Source organism: Balaenoptera physalus, assembly GCF_965194825.1.
Source record: "Balaenoptera physalus genome assembly, chromosome: 4".
In the NCBI taxonomy this organism is placed as follows: domain Eukaryota; kingdom Metazoa; phylum Chordata; class Mammalia; order Artiodactyla; family Balaenopteridae; genus Balaenoptera; species Balaenoptera physalus.
In genome coordinates this window covers 32,347,462-32,367,372 of record NC_138891.1, presented here as the reverse complement: position 1 = coordinate 32,367,372, position 19,911 = coordinate 32,347,462, and the positions used below count along the sequence as shown (strand labels likewise).

The following is a 19,911-nucleotide window of genomic DNA, read 5'->3' as shown; positions in this document are numbered from 1 at the left end:
TCTGACCAAAGGCTCAAATTCTAATTTTACCAATGAGGAAAACCAAAAAAGTTAAATGACTTGACCAAAGAAATCAGCTAAATGGTGGAAGAGCCAGGATTAGAACACAATTTGCTGTACCACTTAACTACATCACGAGTTTTCTGGCCTGAAACAATGTCTCCTTTTCTGTGATTATATCCATGCCATCCAATTACATTTTTGGATCAAAACTAAACACTCTTGGTATGGTTTCTAGCATGTCAAGAGTTGATCTGGGAAAACAGTGTAGACACTGAAACACTGATGTTTCTGTGATGTATGTTTGCCATACATACTGTTTTAGGTTATGCATGATTGTTCACAAATCACTTGCATACCTCATTTAATCCTCTCAAACTCTCCAAGGTAGGTATTATCCCCATTTTTCATATGGGAAAACAAGGCTTAGAGGGCTAAATAACTAGCTCAAGGTCAAATGTCTCAAGTATGAGGCACAGTTGAATTTCAGCCCAGGCATGCCTGACTCCACTGTCTATAATGGTTACTCATATGATATGCTATAGTACATAATTAAACACACTATTGATTTATTTGATCAGGAGCCCCCTCTCCTTTTTTTGCTTTTGTTTTGTTTTCAAAAGTTAGGTAGACCATATAACATGGATTTGTTTTGGTTTAACTTACAAAACCTGTTAGTAAAACTGAATTCTAATTCTACTTAAGAAATTAGTCGGCCTTAAACTTTGTTTTGGGTATCTTTCATGCACAGATTAAACAATTTACTTGTGTAATAATGAAGATGGATAGCCTAAACCTTTACAAAGAACATTTAAAACACACCAGCATTATTTATAATAATTGACACATTAATCGTAGTTTCTCTTCTATACGTCAATACTCTTTAGTCAAATTATAGTGAGAGCTTATAGGAAAGGAGGCTTTAAGTAATTTAACATTCAGACTTCACTTATTTGTCTTGCCTACTCTGATGAGTATAAATTATCAAGACATTTACTAATCGTCTATGTCCGAGGTGAACACTTAAAATTATTAACTCAATCATCTACAGAATTTTCACCTAACTGTCCATATATAAATGTACAACTTAAAGAATGTGAGTTCATTCTTTTTAACAAAGGGTAGCTTGAGTACAAAGATATAAAACTAAATACTTTAATCTGATTTGGGGCTTTAAATTTGAGAGATAAGCAATCTAGAGTAGCATATATGAAATTGAACTCACCTGATTTAAAAGTAGAAATTACGCACATACTTTTTAGAGGTAAAGCAGATAATCAATATACCTTTAATATTACCAGCCAAGTTTGAAGTGTATACATTATATTATGAAAGTCACCTAATGATGTATAGGAATGATACAAATTGGTTACTGTTCCTAAATCTTTATGGAGGAGTCCCAATTTTTACCCTAAGCAATGCCAGATTAAGAATATAACAAATATTGAGTAATCTCAATCTGGTATGTTCAAGAATTGCTGTGGGAGGGCTTCCCTGGTGGTGCAGTGGTTGGGAGTCCACCTGCCAATGCAGGGGATGCGGGTTCGAGCCCTGGTCTGGGAGGATTGCACATGCCGCGGAGCAGCTGGGCCCACGCGCCACAGCTGCTGAGGCTGCGCTCTGGAGCCCTCAGGCCACAGCTACTGAGTCTGTGTGTCGCAACTGCTGAGGCCCGCTCACCTGGAGCCCGTGTTCCGCGACGGGACAGGCCACCGCGGTGCACCGTGGTGAGGAGTGGCCTCTGCTCGCAGCAGCTGGAGAGGGCCCCAGCGCAGCAACGAAGACCCAATGCAGCCAAAAAAAACCAACAGAATTGCTGTGGGAAAGGCCTAAATTATACCAATGATTCAGGCATGCATATTCTTTGTGATGCGGTAATTTGTGTTACACCATTTAAAAGAACAGCTTCAAATCACAAGTCTACTGGTTTAGTATAAAGAAAAAACAAACTTAAAGGATTTATTCCAATTCAGGAAATTCTCTACACAGACCCCTTAAATACTGTCATCAATTAAGATTTATTAAAAATCTGCTCTTCCCATTAATAAAAAATTACTTAGAAACATCATGGTTCAGGCTACATTTAACCAGACATACCTGTTTTTGTAAAGCCTCTCTTGTATTTCGAGAGTTATGCAATTAAGAAATAAACGGTATCTGTTTGGAAGAGGAAATACATACTGGTCTAAAACAATTTTTAAAAGAAGGAATTAGACCACTATTCCTCACTAGTAACACGTGTTCCTGTTCCTTCTGAGACCATATTTCATGTCATTTCACTACCTTTACTTCTGTGTTGGTTACCTGCCATTACTCCCTACTCCCACAACCCCCCAGCTTCTACCATTTTGGGAGAGAAAAGTCAAGATCCTTTTACACTCCCCTATCAACCATTCCTCAGGGAAGAGATTCACTGGTTTCTTTACCATCTGATTGGTGGGGCTGCTCTTTGTTACTAGAGGACTCTATAGAGCATGACTGCTTCCAACCTCCTTCGGTGCTGAGAAAGACTAAACTCTATTCTAAATTACCAAGTACCAGATCCATAAATCCAGTATCATGTTTTATCATTTCCAAATTAGTGCTATCAGAATTCTCAAAGAACAAATAGATTGGTATTACATTTATTCTCATAAAGAAGAAAGCATATATCCCACTACCAATACTGTGAAAAAACAAAAATGACTTCTCATAAAGGCAGTTTAGTTCAAGATACCCTCCAGCCCTTACAAGAAAAAGACAGTATTAATAAATTAGTTACTTGGAGTGTGTCTTATCCACACACATAAAAACCCTTATATTTTCTAAAAAGTTAACCAATGTTCAGCCTATACAATTTAGTTCACACAAAATTTTAAACAAAGGTGTATCACTGTGAATAAAAAAGGCCATGCTCCCACTTATACAACTCTTGGTTTTAGGAATTTCAGGCTCTTTTGGATCATCGGCCTTTCTGGAAATCTATGATAATTTCCTTAACTTAGAGCCAGGTTTATGACTAAAGCATATCAACATGGCACTCTGATGAATGCATCAGTATCATTTTTATACTAAATAATGATGTCACTCATACACAGGAGATACTACACTTTGATTACAAAATCCTTACTAACTTAGATAGGCCTAAGATGGTACCTGGCGTGTGATTTTAGCATCAACTGTAAAGCTGCAAGACAAAATTACCTCCACACTTCAATACTGATAAAGAACCATAAGCTCCCAAAGAAATACAGATTCAAGTTAAGGAGCTTTCATTTTTAAAGACTAAATGCAGTAAGACTTTTTCAGAGTTCTAAGACGTTCCCTATAGATTTTTGAAACAAAGTAAGAGTGACAGTTCTGCCTCCTGATATACATTTACATAATCCTCTCTTAAACGTCAAGTTAAAAGAAAGAAAACTCCATTAAAAGAAGTGTGTATATATGTATATCTCATACATATGTCTATATAGATATATATAAAGTGTACAAGCACAATCTATATTTATAGCACATACCATGACACACCACTTAACACTCACAATTGATAATATTTTATCAGCAATCATTAGCAAACTACACAAATAAAACTATTAACAAGATATAAAGATATCTGCCACTAGAGGATCCTTACAATCAGGTTTTCAACAGTCTTTTGGTTGCAGCTGACAGTCCACAATTGCAGCCATTCATAAGAGTTCCTGGCATGTGGCCTACAGAGTTCACATTGGTCAGCTATCTATGGAAAATGATCTGTACCGTGTTCCTTTTCCAAAAGGGCCAGTAATATTTTGCACCTCCCCCTATTTACCAAATAGGAGTCTGTTAAGCGTGTAGGTAGTTTAAACAAATTTTGTAACGTTCACTGTAAAAGTGTCTATGCATTTTTTTATGAACTATATCTTCAACCATTATTATATCCTCCAGTTTACACAAAATCAATTTGAAGAATCTCAACAACTGACCATAAACTAGAATGATATATAAACTTCATGCTAATTAATACCATATGGTCAATTGGCAATGTTAACTCAGAAATTTAACACTTTAATTATTTTGTATACACAACCATCAGCCCTTTTAAAGGTATGATAGTATATAAGGTCTGATTCTTTAAAATAAATGGTCTCAGAATGAGCCAATACAGATCCTTGTATTAAGTGACGGAAACAAAATCACAAGATAGAGTGCTTAATATATCAACTTAAAACACCCGATCTTTTTGTTAATCTTCCATTTTCCTTCCTTTTCTCAACAAAATAGACTGTGTTTACTAATGTCTTAATGGTTTTTTAAAAGGCAAACATCTTTTTTTACAAATATTTTCTAAGGATCTGAAATTTGTCAGCCTATTAATAATTACTCAAGACCTCTCACTCCAATATGCTTTATTTTACATCTGAATGACTGCAAATAAAATTGTATGAAGATTTTAATTTAAGAAGGCAACCTAAAATCACATTAAAATCATGATTTTGTTAGTACTATCTCCTCAAAAGTAGTCATCTCAGTAATTTAAACATACGCCTGGAAAAACTGTTACTTAATTTCAAGAATACAACTTTAAAAATGCTCTCTCTTTTACAAAGGCTTGCCATTAAAAAACAAATTTAAAAAGACCCCAAAATGATTTCTACTTAATGGATTTATTCCTTCACCAGGTGTGTTGGTCCAGTGACAAAAACGGTCAAATGTGTAAGAGTACAACTTGGAAACTGGCATGTTAAATTAGAAACCAATGAAAAAGTTATAACAAAAATTAGAAATGCACATTTGATAAGCAATGAAGATTTTAAAAGACTGGGTGGGGGAGGGAAGCGCCACATTTAAAATAGGACTATACACACATGAAAACCCCTGCACTGGATTAACTGTTACAATTGATAAGAACACTGATACAGTAGTATCTGTAGTTCAAATAGTCACAAATTTGGAAATGAGATTCTTGAAATTCAACTCTTTTAATAAAGTAAGAGAAGAAATAAATGCATCTTTGAGGTCATACCCTAAAGAATACATCCCAGAGTTTCCATTTATCAACAGATCTCTCTGCTTCATACCATATCGTCACCAAAAAGTTCTGGGGAATGTAATTACAAATGCTGTAAACTGAGAGGTGTGAAGAGGAGAGAAAACACATCCTTCATTCATAGGTGTGCATGTGTTTTTGGGGTAGTGAGGGGTTGAGAAAACCAGTCATCATTTCTTGAAGAGATACAGTGTGAACAGGAACAGAGAGGTAGTAAGCAAATGGTTATTTACGAACCCATCACAAAAAACTGGCTTCTGGCAGCTAGAAACGGGAAGATGCCTGTTGACTATTACCATGTTGACTATTACCAAAGGTGAACAAATAAACTCAAGTGGCATTTCAGGTGTGCCCCTACGTGTGAGAAGTGAAATATGGCAGAAAATGTAAAGAGGGATTTTTGAGTGGCTTGTGGAATCAGTGTCTTTACTTGGTAGTCCCATCCATATAAAATTTCTCCATGACTAGCTAGCTGAGCTCACTCATGGACACGTGGTACCCTCTAAGAGTTCTCAAATGGAAGAAAGACTCCCCACAAACAAGTCACCTACAAAAAAAAGATGAACTTTGAATTACAAAAGGCAAAGAAGATGAATTTCAGTGAGCATTTTTCAAACCAACAGAAGTATATAACAAAAATACAAGGCTAATTCGAAAGGAAAAAGAAAAGAATGTGAAGGAACTCAGAAGAAAATAGGAAGAAAAAGCTTTAACAGCTCTCATTGTAGTCTACATACCAATTATTCAAGAAATCTATAAAAACAGTTCTGCTCTTTCAACACATCTAAAATTAACCTCTCTCAAAACAAAAACCTCAGAAAATAAATTTCTAACTGTAAAGTACCTGAAACTTTCTCTGTAATTTTTAAATGTAATATCTGGTAATAAGTCAGTTTTTAAACATTTGTATTATACACACTACATCAAATTTTCATGTGACATTTCCTCAAAACCACTTAAAATCCTCATTAAACCATAACCAAACATCAACTGTACTGGAACTGGTATAGCAATACACCAATTTTCCCTTAAACTATTTAAAAGCATCCCCCCTAAATACAGGGAGCCAATTGTTAACATTTATACTTTTACTATAAAATTACTCTAATTTCAAGAACTACAGCTTTCACTACTGTCAAGAGTCTCCTACCTCCCTTGCCTGTAGTAAAAAGATTGATGGAAGATAAGAACATCTTTCCAATACACTTTTTGCTTTAAAAAAAAAAAAAAAAAAGCATCTTAAAGAAGTCACTGGGACGCCTCCTGACCTTCTATCCTCTTTTACTAAAGGGCTAAAGAAGATACGATCTTCAAAGCCGGATCTGACATTTCACCATGATCTCTCCAGCCTTTCCAGATACATTGGAGGAGATACCTTACGTGGTTCTTTCTCTACTAGAGGGCTTTCTGGTTTTCCAGAATGGGAAATGTTTAATTTTATCTCTCAGTCTCAAAACTCACACTGACAAAACACTCTGCCATTAAGTGTTCAAGTGTGATTGATATCTAATAAAGGGACAACCCTACACGGCATAACCTACTAGCCACCACTTCTAAATTGAGAGGATTAAACTAAAATCCGCCCTTTTGAATCAACGATGTTGCATTCCTATCCAATTTAGTGCTTCTAAACAACTGTGACGCCAATTCTCTCCTTACACATCTTTTTTAACATCAGTAATCTAAAATTAATGTCTTTTCAAGAACCGATGAATCAATTTTACTAAACACAAACTAACTTTTATATTTAGAAACATTAAGAGCCTCAAATTGAGAAAAGAATCTCCCACAGTTGCATCCTAAACTACAAAGTCCGGTCAAGCATTCCCATCAAATATTTCAAATAAAATTTCCATACCTGTCTTCATCACCATCAACAGGAATAGCTATGCTGAATACAGAGGTGGAGAGACTGTTCATAGGTGTTAACTGAAGGGGGTTTGCCAGGGCATCTGCAACAGGAGGCTTCACAACAGGCTTAGTTTCAGCAATGAGAGAAAGTGGTGGTTGAGGTAGGGGTTCGGATTTTCTTCTAGTATCGTCAACTTGCCCGACTAAAGGCTGGGTCTGAGTCTGAAACTGGCTTAGGTCAGACTGCGGTAGACTCGTCGGTGCACTGGCCGTGCCTGGCGCTAAAGGCAGCCCCACGTGCTGGATGATGCTGCCGCTCCTGCTGACCGGAGGATGGCTGCTCAGCTGCTGCGCCTGGGCCAAGGGCGCGGGTACATTTGGCATAGTAACAGAAGTGGTAGACACACTAGGCACGCTGGGAGCGGGCGCGGCTGCAGGCACGTTCGGAACTCCGGGCACCACGGCGTGAGGGCCGCCGGGCACTGCCGAGGGCGTGCCGCTGCCGCCCATCTGCGGCGGAGGCGCGTGCTGCGGCTGCCCGGCCCCGGCGGGAACCAGGCCCGACTGCGCCGCGCCTCCCACGGCAGCCGGGGGCACTCCGGCCGGCTGACCGGGGGCGGCCGGTCCGCCCTGCGCGGGGCCCGGCCCCGGGGCCACGGCTTCGCCAGGCAGGGAGGCCGCGCCCATAATCTGCGCGCCCGTGGAGGAGGCGTTCTGGCCGGGGCCCGCGGGGAGGCCGGCCAACGCGGCGGGGCCCGCTCCGGCGCCCGCGGACGAGGGCTGCGCCGGGCTGGGCGGCTGCAGGCCGGCCATGTGCGGCTGCAGGTACTCACTCTGGCCAGCGGGCTGGACGGGCAGCAGATGGCCCGGCGGAATCTGAGCCTGGGGATACGCGAACTGCTGGGGCGGCGGCGCGACAGAAGCGCCCACGGCCGGGCCGGGCTGCGGAGGCAGGGCCAGGCCGGGCTGCGCCAGGGTTACATTCGTCAGCGGCAGGCCCTGTCCGTTGGGCCCCGGGGGGACGGAGCCAGGCGCGGCGCCCTGGGGCTGGCTGGGCGGCGGGGCTGCCATCATCTGCGGCGGCCCGGCCGCGGCTCCCGGGAACGGCGGCAGCGGAGCCGAGCTCGGAGCCACAGCCCCACCTACGGGCGGCGGCTGCGGCTGCGGCTGCCCAACGCCAAAACTCTGCGGCGGGGCCGGGGCGGGCTGGCTCATTTTCTCCGACGGGGGTAGCTGTGACACAGCAGTCAAGGAACTGTCAGTTCCCGAGTCGGGTCCGTGCGCCCCCGGCATGGAGGCCACCACCACCACCACGGACCCTCCGGTGGCGCCCAGGCCGCTGTCCCGATCCGCAGTCTGATCAAAAGTATTGCTGTGCCTAATGCAATCCCCGGACCGCGTCAGGACGCTGCTGTCGGAATCCCGCTCATAGTATTCCATGCACGTCCATCGGCCGCGTCTATACGGCTCCCCGCTGCCGTGGTCCAGCTTGATCACGCGGAAACGGGAACTACAAGTGGTGGGGGGCTGCGAGGGGGCGGCAGTCCCTGGCCCGGCGGAGGGGCCCGCTACCGGGGGGGCTCCGGGGGCCCCCGGGGAGGGGGCCGAGGTGGCGGCCGCCGCTAGGGTACTGGCCAGCGCCCCAGCCACGCTGCGGGCCGAAGCGGCTCCTCCTCCGTTGGCGGGAGTGGCCGCCGCGGCCGCCAGCTGTCCGTCCAGGACGAGGTTGGGGGAGACGGTACCGGGAGTCTCCGCATCCCCAACATTGTTGAGCGTCTCTTCGGAGGAGCTGCGCTCGCAGACCTCCTCGGGGCCGTAATCCGTGGCCCGAGAAACGTCGAATATCTCGGAGGAGACGTCCTCTGTGCGTGACTCGTCCGGATCGTCCAGGCTCTCGGTGTCCTCGGTGATGCTAGTGGCCACCTGGGCCGTGGTGACACTGGTGATCTGGAAGCAGCTCTTCTTCTTGGCCGGCATCTTGGACATGGTGAGGAAGGCTGGAGGGCAGAGAGGCACGCCGGCTCCTCTGCGATCTTGCCGGAAACCAGGAAGGGCAGAGCAGGGCCCCCAAAGACAAAGTCCGCGTCCGCGCTGGGGTCTGAGGCCCGCCGCTGTAAGAGTCACGGGTTGATCCGTGCGTCGGCCGCTCCGCGAGACATCCTCCTCCCGTTTCCTTCTCCGTGTCGGTCTCTTCAGCTCTGCCCCCGTCTCACTCGCGCGGCGGCTCCTCCTTCCTTCTCGCCTCCCGCAGTCGCGGCACCTCAATTCAATGCCCCCAGTGGCGGCGAAAGCTTGATCCCAGGGGCGGGCCGGCTGCTTCCTCCTCGCGTCTCCAGGCCGCCGTGGTCAGTCCAGCTCGGCGCTCCGCGCGGTCAGCAGGCCTAGGCTGGGGGGTGGGAGTGGGAGGGCGAAAGGGAGGAGGCGGCGGCGGCGGCGTGAGGGGCGGTGCTGTCCCGCTCCTCGAGCCAGTGCCGGCGTCAGCTCCGGGCTCTCGGACGCCGAGAGGGAAGAAGGAGGAGTGGCGAGTCCGGAGCCAGGGATTCCTGATTCAGCCGGGAGCCGCGGGCGGGCGGCGGAGCTTCGGTGCGGCCGGGCGGCCCTCCCTCCCCGGCTCTAGCCGGAGCTCAGCCCCAGGGACATGTCGACTGTCTCTGGCGGAAACCCGCTCCGGGGGAGGGGAAAGCCGGCTCGGTCCTCCCCTTACAGGGGGAGCCACCCCCGCGGGCGGGCGGCGGCGGCGGCGGTCTCGGCCTCCCCTCGCGGCTCTTGAGAGAATGAGGGGCGGCGGCCGGCGGGCTGGCAAGCGGCGGCGTTCTGGCTGTGTGAGGTAGCGGCGGTAGCTTCTTCGGCTCCTCCTCGGTGCGACCGGTTCACAGGCTCTGGAGAAACTGAAATTCAAACTGCTGAAGCGGCGGCTGCAGCTCCCTCCCCTCAGCCAAGATGGGGCTGAAATGGCCGCGCCAGGGATGCTGGGAGGAGCAGCAGCCCCGCTAACGCCGCCGCTGCCGACTAAAATGCCGCCGCTGCCGCAGCCACCACCAGCGCCGCAGCCGCCGCCGTTCCGTGACGCACCGGCGTCGTGACGTCACCGCCCCGCCCCCTCCGGTTTCCTGCGGAGTTTCGCGTGGAGGCTGGGGGGGGGCGATGGGCGGGGCTAAAGGTTAAAAAAGGGGAGCGGTTTTTTTTTTTAATTTAAAAATTTTTTAAATTTAAATTTTGCGCTATAGGTCTTTAAGAGTTGAAGAACTAAAGACTCTTAAATTCCAAGCCTAGAAAAACTTACAGCCGCGCCAATCGAATGGTTTTATATCGGTTTATTCCGAGACACTGGAAGACTGGAGGTCATGTGCTTGCTGTGTCTAATGTTTAGCAAAATCTTAGTGAAACAAGGCGATAGGAATGGGGGTTGGGGGGGGGGTTTAGCTAGGATAAGGAGGGAGACGGCTGGAGGAACCGAATCACTTAAAAAAGTCTTTCCTGATAATAAATGTTATCCACTATAGTCAGAGGAGTGAAACGTTGAGAGAAATGGGGATGATTAACCAAGAATAGCAAGCCAGATTGAATCAGAAAAAGGATCTTATAGCCAGAAATTCTGTCTCCAACAATGGCATCAGGAGATGGTTTCTTGCCCAGGGTGAGGTCAGTTTAAAAAAAGATTGGAGGTTACCAACATATTCCTAATTTTCCTGAGTTTGTTGTGATTCCAGCATCGAAGAGTTCATTTAAACATCTTGAGATTGTTTTTACTTTCAGCATGAAATCAGCTTATGGGCTCCATAAATGTAGAACCTACTGCGTTAAATAGTTGTAGCTCTTTCTTTTGTGTATTCTAAAACTCCTAGTTGGAGCCAGAGTGTTAGATGTTTTGGATTGGGCCATGAACAATCAGAACAAGTTAGAAAGCACCCTTTCCTGTCCAGAAAGCAGCTATGAAAGTACTGGAGAATTTATCACTTAGTTGCCTTCTGGTGAAAGAAAATGGTAAGGCCATTCTTTTAAACAGTTAAAAAAAAAAAGAGGAAGGCAGCTCTTGAACTTTGACATACTAATATATCATTTAGGTAAAATCTAAAATGTCTTGATGGAATTCAAAATTTCACATCTATTACAGCTTTAGCTGTCATACCATGATGACTGACATAAATCAGTTAATCACTGTACTCAGTTCTCTAATCTTTGAAGAATAGAAATACTTTTTATCCCAAAGTATGTTTTGGTAATTAAAATTTACAGAGAATTTTTTGGGTCCTTAGTTGTAAATAATATACAGAGATTTGTCGTTTAACTTTAGTAGAACCCATGTCCTCCATACCCAAGTGACTGAGGTCAGGATGTGAAATAAGACCACATAATAACATCCCTGTTTCTTAAGAAGGTGTGAGAGAGTAACATTATGCTGCTATTGTGGCAGAGATAGCTAATGGAATGTTTCAGTTCTAAATCTGTAATTTCAGGAATTGTTAGAGACAGTTTTCCATCAGTAAGTTAGATCAACTGGTTACATCCAATATGAATTTATAAAAACTTAATTTCATTTTGGATTGATTTCCCAGATTGTTAAAAGGGGTGACCATTGGGTGATGTTGCCTGTGTGGCTTTTGGAAAAATAAGCATTGTATGCCTGCTTGTCCCATTACATTATTTTATAACATCAACTTCTTGATTACTTGTTATGATACTCTTAAATCACACATTTAAAGGAATCATCTTAAAGTAATCTGTAAGACCGTTTCTCCTTAAAGAACATGTAAAGTATTTATTATGAAATGAAAATGATGGCAAAGATAATTTAGAACACATCAGTAATGGGCTATATTTCTGGTAAGGATGGGGTTAAAGATGTTAAAAGACATCTAGCAAAAAAATAAGATTTATAAAGTTAAAATGTTTTATTTATCTGTTTAAGGATTTGTGTGTGTTTCAACTAATAAAATAGTTCTCTTGAAAGTAAGTTTTCCAAAAGCTTTAAAGGCCCTAGCTTCTTTTATACATTTGCTCTTTAAAAACGTTAGGAACTTATTGCATAAAACTTCTATTAAGAAATGATAAGAATTCTGGTTGTTGCAAATAAGTTTGAAATCATTTTATAGAGAGCAAAAAATCATATAACTACAAAAAGCTATGTAATTTCTGGTTGGTCCACAAAAAATTAAAAGCTGTCACGTAACTAGTTAAAATGATAGAAAGCAGGATGTACATGCAAGTATGTGTGTGTGGAGAGTTCATAATAAGTAACTCGGTAGTCTAACACACTGGAACTGGGGAGATCCCTGGAGTTCCATACCTCAAGACTAGGGGTCTTACTGCAACTATCCTGGCTTCCTGCCTGCACCCAGAAACTGTAGGTGGAAACTGTGGGAATCCTTGGTTACTGCTCAAGGACCTCCAACTTGACTTGTTCTACACTTTGTTCTTCCCTCAAAGACTTAATCTGAAGCAATGTATGGGAAGCATATTTAGGAAGAACAATGCAGGGGGAAAAATGACTTAGAAACTAAGGACTATTTCTGCCGATTGGAAAAAGACAAAACAAAACAAAGCAAGAAACAACTATGGCAGCAAGATCTTTTCATCATTTGAGAGCATCCTATCCCCAAATTCTGCTAGGTTATCATCTAACCATATCAGTTACCAGATGGAAAACTGTTTCATAGTCACAAGATCCTGGAATGTAAACTGCAGAAATACTCAAGAAAACCTGACTTTTTTTTTTTTTTTCAATGAATGCGTATCATATTTAAATTAGTAATGGTACATTAATCCAAACACTCTGGGATAGAGTAAAGAAAATCATATTTTCAGTAGAAATGAAGCAACTGTCTAGGTTAAGAGAAGTAACCTTTAGAATTAGTACTGTCAGTCAGACGGTGACATTTATTGAGCGTTCCCTTGTGTGCATTAGGAATTGGACAGCTTGTATCCCAGCCAACAAATTTTTCTGGGATTTAGAAATAACATGTTTATTTTCTATATTTTTATCACTAAATTGTTAGAAAAATACAAAGTGGAGGACTAGTTTTCAGGTTCCAAAAAACATTTGCTGGAAATAAATATCAGTTGTCTGAACAAGTAGTACTGGACTTATTACTATGATTTACCTGGGGTTCCATTTCTGGAACAATATCTTATTAATAACCCCCTGCAGTGAAGCTGTTGTGTAATATTATCCAAAAAGGGGGAAAAAAAGGTAACAAAAGAGGACTAAGGCTAATGAAATTCCATGAATACTCTTATAAAGAAAAACATAATCTGATTGAGATGTACAAACTTTGAGAATGAAGTGTGTAAAATTTTCACATGTAAGAAAAGTTCTATAGCTACTCTTCTAGAGTTCAATATACTATCAAACAATGATGTCGTTTTTTAATAGTGAAGATTTCCTTGAGTTCCAAAGACCTTTGAACTTCAGGCAAAATAGAGCAATTTGGTGGAAGAAAAGGGTGAATTTTGAACTAATAATAAATACAATGTCCTATTAAAGCTTGTTTTCTTTTATTATGGAACTTAACTTAGAATCTAAAACATTAGTTCTGTGGTTTTGAAATCTAGCTTAAATGCTGCAGTGTAGGGCAACTTCAATAGAAAATCTATTAATGACTATATTCCTTTTTTTTTTTTTTAACATTATATGTTACCATTTGGTATAAAAGAAATCTGAGTTGCCTAATTGGAGAGAACTTGAGATCAAGAGTAAGCTCCAGTTTTGCTATAGACTTGTTTTCTGACTGCTGACAAGTCTATATTAATCCCTCAGTTTCCCCATTACTAAAAAGAAGCACCATTGTGGTAAAGAGGCCGTTAAACTACCAACCCCAGAGACAGAATGGATGGAAAAAAATAACATATGGCAGTGTTTTGGCATCTTTGGAAAGATAGAACTCAATGTGATGCTATTGGCAGTAATGTTTTCAATACAATTTGTTAATTAAAGAAAGTTACAAAGTGTACATGATTTTAGGAAGAAGCCATATTCTGTCATAGATGAACTAGTTATTTACAGACATTTAATGGCCTATCATTGGTAATGTGAAATCATCACCATCTATTCTGTCCTTCTTGTGTATATGAATTTGGTATATGCACAGATGTGATTATGTATCATTTCAAGTGATGACATACCTTTACTTTTAAGTTGTAACTTTAACACAAAAGAGCATTGAAGGCTTCCCTGGTGGTGCAGTGTTTGAGAATCTGCCTGCCAATGCAGGGGACACGGGTTCGAGCCCTGGTCTGGGAGGATCCCACATGCCGCAGAGCAACTAGGCCCGTGAGCCACAACTACTGAGCCTGCACGTCTGGAGCCTGTGCTCCGCAACAAGAGAGGCAGCAATAGTGAGAGGCCTGCGCACCGCGATGAAGAGTGGCCCCCACTTGCCGCAACTAGAGAAAGCCCTCGCACAGAAACGAAGACCCAACACAGCCAAAAATAAAAAAATAAATAATAAAAGAGCATTGAAAGACATTGCCAATTTCTAGACTTCTGGGTTATAGTTCCCTATGTATGTTACTACTATCATCTTACAAAGTTTTTAAAAAGTGTGTTTGAGTGTAGAAACTTGTATAAGCTTTATATGGACACGAAGGTGGTCTAAGTGTTGTTGACTGATAATCTGTTGGTCATTCTAACCTGGTTAATTGGACTACTTTTAATTCATAGGAACAAAGGGTTGAAAGGCACAGATAGAATCTTGACTACTTTGTATTTGAAGTTACATTTTAATTCAAAACTAACTAGTTCTTTCCTCACTGGAAACAAAACACTTTTAGCTTAAACTTTAGAATACTTGAAATCCTACTTTGACAGCATTCATTCTCATTAAAATCTCAACTCATGATCCATGTTTGCACAAGGATTTGGGTATTACTTAAAATGTCCATGTAATGAGCTGCTTCTCTGCAAATTAATACTCACTTCCCTTCCCCATCTGTTGCCTGGGATCTTTGGAAAAGAAGGGAAATAAAGGAAAAATGCAAAATCAAGGTGAAATGTTAACCATAGGGTCATTCCAGTTGCGGCCGTCAAATCCCTAAGGAATAATCATAATAGTATTATTACTATGACATCCATTTTGTGGCACTTACCTATTTTTAACCTAAATTGACTAGATAAAAATATATTTTCATCTTCAAATATTTAGAATATTTTCTCCATCTTCACACTGTCTTTTCTGGATTTTGATACTAATTTTTCTTTTTTTGCATACTGCAAATGTTTACTCACTGACTGATCTAATTCTAGATTTTTTGTTTATAAAAATTTCATTCTTACTTTCTGTATAGGTACTCCATCAGTACAACGGTTCTACCCTCGAAGGAAAAAATAATCAACCCTTTCCACAGAAATGCATATTTTCAAGAAAGAAATTATGTGGTAATGATTCATTCACATTATCCAAATATTCTCTACTGAATTTCTTTCAGCTTAACTACTGTGTTTAAAATAATTTTGCTTTTTAATATTTCATTTGAAATATTATATTTTGGTGAAAGAAAAAAATCTCCTAGTAGCACCAGCCTTATATTTTGAGCAAACTGCTTTAAATATCTACTTGTTCCTTCATTCAAAACATATTTAGAAGCCCACTATATGCTGGCTTCTTTGCTAGACTTGGGGAAAACACTTATACCTCTTGTTCTAATAGGTCTTATGTTTTAGTAGGGAAAGAGACACCAAATAAAAAAGTTGTAATTTCAAATATTCATAAGTGTTAAGAAGAAACAAAGCAATCATGGAAGGTGGGAGCCAGGGCACCTTAGGTGTGTGCCAGGTGGGCCCTAGGAAAGGCTCTTTGAGCCAAGGGCAAGCTCGTTGTCAATAGCCAGCATTTAAGGAGGAGAGACAGGTGCAGACAATGACCCTGAGGTTGAAACCAGTGTGTGGTGGGGAGGGAGCGGGAGGCATCTGGAGAGAGCAGGGCCAAGTGAAAAAACCTGTATTTTATTTTAAGTATAATGGGAAGCCACAGGAGGGTTATAAGGAGAGGATTAACATGATCTGATTTACATTTAAAAAGAAACCTTTTTGTTTTCTTAGTCTCTCATAGTTTAGACTATGTTGTGTATTATGTTTAGACAGATCTAAACTTCTCATTATATAGTCAAAGATAAGTTTATAGGGCTATAATTTTGTCATACCAAAGTGGTAGAAATATCTAAGAATCCACGTGACAGTTCTTATATAGACATTTAATAACTTTATAGCAAAACAAAAGCTTAATACCTGTAAGAGAGAAATCTTTTTCTCAGTGAAACCCTAAACTAAGTTAATGGCAGTGATTTTGATTACTCAAGAAGAATGTGAAATGCCCCATTTAAAAAATAAAAGAAAGAGAAAAAACAGCTCTGAACAACAGCGAAAAAAACCGTTTTGCTTAAATGCAATTATTAGATAAGTGTGATAGAACCACCTGACAAGAAGAACTTCTAACAAGTAGAGCTAATTTTAGGGAGGCTCAGAGCTGAGCCTCATTTTTCCAGTGAGATAAAAATATACATAGATAAATCTAGGGACACTTGGAAGCATTCAGTGAGTCGTAAAAGAGCCACAGAGGAGGAACCTTTATGGAAGAGGTAGGAGGCAAGGCCATACAGTTTGGTATTGGTGGGTTAAGTTTCTTTTAGAGATTACTACTTCGTATTTCCCTTTAAGGGAATTTTACTCAGTTTCATGGGCTATTTCTCTGTTAGCAAGAGAATGCTAAGATAGCATTATTTAATTGAGGCTATGCCCTAGTAGACTGGTGGTGACAACTGGCCTGGCCACTTTCTTCACCCCTTCCTTTATCTTCTCCCAATTCCAGGCCTTTGTATACGAAGGTTAAATTAGTTCTTACCGAGGTAAACTCCAAAGCAGGGCCATCAAGTCTGATAGCTTCAGCAGAGATAGATGCATAGGCCATTATTACTTTCTCTGGAGCACACAAAATTCATTTATCTTCCTAGTTGAACAGGGGAGAAGAAACACCTAGATGTTTTGTACCATAGGACTTTATGTAAGTGTGAACAGACTGGTATAAATTCCAAACAAAAAGGAAAAAGGTTTGCTTACCTTATCCAATACTTTTGAAATATATCGTTTATTATTTGATGGCAATTTTTGTTTTGTTTTTTAAATTTAAGGTGTAGAGCATAACGATTTGACTTACATACATCATGAAATGATTACCACAATAAGTTTTGTGATCATCCATCATCTCATATAGAATTTGGTGGGGTTTTTAAAAAATTAATTAATTTATTTTTGGCTGCGTTGGGTCTTCTTTGCTGTGTGCAGGCTTTCTCTAGTTGTGCTGAGCGGGGGCTACTCTTCGTTACGGTGCGCGGGCTTCTCATTGGGGTGGCTTCTCTTGTTGCAGAGCACGGGCTCTAGGGACGTGGGCTCAGTAGTTGTGGCTCGCAGGCTCTAGAGCACAGGCTCAGTAGTTGTGGCTCACGGGCTTAGTTGCTCCGCGGCATGTGGGAGCTCCCTGGACCAGGGCTCGAACCCGTGTCCCCTGCATTGGCAGGCGGATTCTTAACCACTGCGCCACCAGGGAAGTCTCTAGAATTTGGTGTTTTAGAAAGTATGATTATAAAGCCTTAAGACTAAAAAGAGGGAACTACAGTCAATATTTTGTAATAGCTTATAAGGGAAAAGAATCTGAAAAATAAAATAAAAAATTAAAAAATGTTTAAGTGATGAAAAAGAAGACTGAGAAAAGAGTAGCATGCCAAGGTTATTGTGTAAATTCTTTTTTTTTAATTTTTAAAATTTTTTTATTTTTATTTATTTATTTATGGCTGTGTTGGGTCTTCGTTTCTGTGCGAGGGCTTTCTCTAGTTGCGGCATGCGGGGGCCACTCTTCATCGCGGTGCGCGGGCCTCTCACTATCGCGGCCTCTCTTGTTGCAAAGCACAGGCTCAGACGCGCAAGCTCAGTAATTGTGGTTCATGGGCCTAGTTGCTCCACGGCATGTGGGATCTTCCCAGACCAGGGCTCGAACCCGTGTCCCCTGCATTGGCAGGCAGATTCTCAACCACTGCGCCACCAGGGAAGCCCATATTGTGTAAATTCTTTAAAAGGGTTTCACGTTTCAGTGTCGCATTTTTGTTAAGTATTATTCTAAAGCTCTTAAATTATTTCACAACTTAATTATGAAGCTTGTGAATATTGATCATATTACTTTACAATAGCACTTTGCTATGAGTAGAAAAATATCACCCAGACTTTTTAGCCTACTCTATTAATGAACTTTATTTCTGGTTGACTACTGTTTTCAAAAATTAAAACCATTTTAAAGATGAACGTTTGTCATCATTTGATGATATTTTAAAAAAACGTTATATATGGTAGAATATCAAGTTACAGACCATTAAACAAAATTGTATCTCATCTTTGGGAGAAAATTACATGTACACATAGGAGAAGAATTTGCGGGAAAATATATCAGCACTTAAATGGTGGCTATCTCTGGGTGATGAGATTATAGGCTTTTTTTGTTTAATTTTAAAAACTGTTTTCCAATTTTTCTACAATGATCACATATAATTATAATTTGAATGCATTACTATTATATTTTAAAAATGTACTCACATACACCACCTAAACCAAAAGTAACTTCGTAAAGGTATAACAACAGATGAGACTACAATTTTAGTTATGTGATACGTGACACTTCATAACTGCTGTCCAAAGACAAATTGCCTCTCAGGATCAGTATATATTTGAATGCCATCAGGAGATAATATTAGGAATGTTTAGTGCTTTTTCAGTTGACTCAAATTAATGCAGAGACATTTTAAAGAATAAATTTATGAAATAAAAGAGGAATTTGTAAAGGAATTAAAAGGACATGAGGAACAGAAAAATAATTAAAATATGAGAAGTAAAGCTGAAAGAAAGTGGTGTGTTAGGAAACCTTTGTTCTGTTGTACACACTGCAGCATTCTATCTAGCTATGTATCCTTGCACAGGTCATAACCTCTCTGGGTCTCATATTCTTTATCTGTAAAATAAGGAGGTTGAATGAAAGAATGACTATTTTTGGTTTTAAGATTTTATAAATCTAGATTTCCAAAGGACAAGATTGGAGTCTTGGTTTTGTGTGCAACAGCCAACATATAAATGGGTCCACAAAACGTTTTAGCTTTAGCTTTGGTAAGACTCAAATATGCTAGTTGTTGCCTGATTCCCCCAAGGAAGCCTCCTGCCTCAGGACCTTTGCACTTACTGTACCTGCTGCTCATTACCTGAGATATTTGCATGCCTAATTCCCTCACCTTCTTCAAATCTTTGCTCAAATGTCACGTTTTCAATGTGACTACCCTGACTACACTATTTAAAACTACAAGCTCCTCCCACACCCATCCCTCTTTCCTGCTTTGTTTTTCTCAATCGCACTTATTACCCTCTAATATATTATGTATTTACTTCTTTTATTTGTTGTCTACCTTCCCACACTAAAATGGATTGTTCCAAAGAGGTCAAGGGCTTTTTACCTGTCTTGCTCATTCTTGTATTTCCAAGATCTGTAATAGAGCCTGGCATATTAGATTCTCAATAGATATTGTATAAATGAATGAATTTTCCATTTTTTACAACATCTTATATTTTCATTCAATATTATGAAAGTAAAACAATAAATATGCCTAAAATTATGGAACAGTGGGAAATTCCCTGCAAAAACATGTATCTATAAAAGGAAAAAGAAATTATTTAAATTATTAGGCAAAGATTTTAAAAACATTTTTATTGAAGCAATTTTATTTTTTGCAGAAATTTCAGAAAATATGCAAGATGTATATTGGATCATATGCAGAAGTCCTTGAGAATACAGTATCTTTAGTATTCTGTAGAAACCATAAGATTGAAATTTTGATTAAGAATACGCACTCTTTGACACTAGCCATTCTTAATCATATTTAATTCAAGGCACATTGAAATATTTTTAATATTTGGTATAATAGTCAAGTTTAAATAACACTTCCTTTACACAGGAAAATTAAATAAATAGAGCCAATCTAGGGGTTAAAAAGTCCTTATCATTTGTTTTTTTAAAACGTAGGTCTTA

At 40.8% G+C, this 19,911-nt stretch overlaps 1 protein-coding gene and 1 long non-coding RNA gene across 8 annotated transcripts in view; one reads left to right on the top strand and one right to left on the bottom strand.

Moving 5' to 3' along the window:
• The window catches only part of TSC22D2 (TSC22 domain family member 2), a 49,448-nt gene extending 39,594 nt beyond the window's left edge, over window positions 1-9,854 (bottom strand). The window contains exons 1-2 of one of the 5 annotated variants that reach the window (XM_082459538.1): window positions 6,867-9,850; window positions 2,098-2,157 (exon numbers count right to left, since the gene is read on the bottom strand). In XM_082459538.1, the coding sequence (XP_082315664.1) occupies window positions 2,098-2,157; window positions 6,867-8,845 (2,039 nt within the window). In that variant the 5' untranslated portion in view covers window positions 8,846-9,850. Of the gene's footprint in view, window positions 1-2,097; window positions 2,158-6,866 lie in introns of all 5 variants that reach the window. The other 4 variants (XR_014262907.1, XM_082459541.1, XM_082459539.1 and 1 more) reach the window with 4 other exon arrangements.
• A 207-nt stretch (window positions 9,855-10,061) lies between these two features.
• LOC309659726 overlaps window positions 10,062-19,911 on the top strand; it is a 94,112-nt gene continuing 84,262 nt past the window's right edge. For all 3 annotated transcript variants that reach the window (XR_014262911.1, XR_014262912.1, XR_014262913.1), the window contains exon 1: window positions 10,062-16,432. This is a non-coding gene — a long non-coding RNA (uncharacterized lncRNA). The remainder of the gene's footprint in view (window positions 16,433-19,911) is intronic.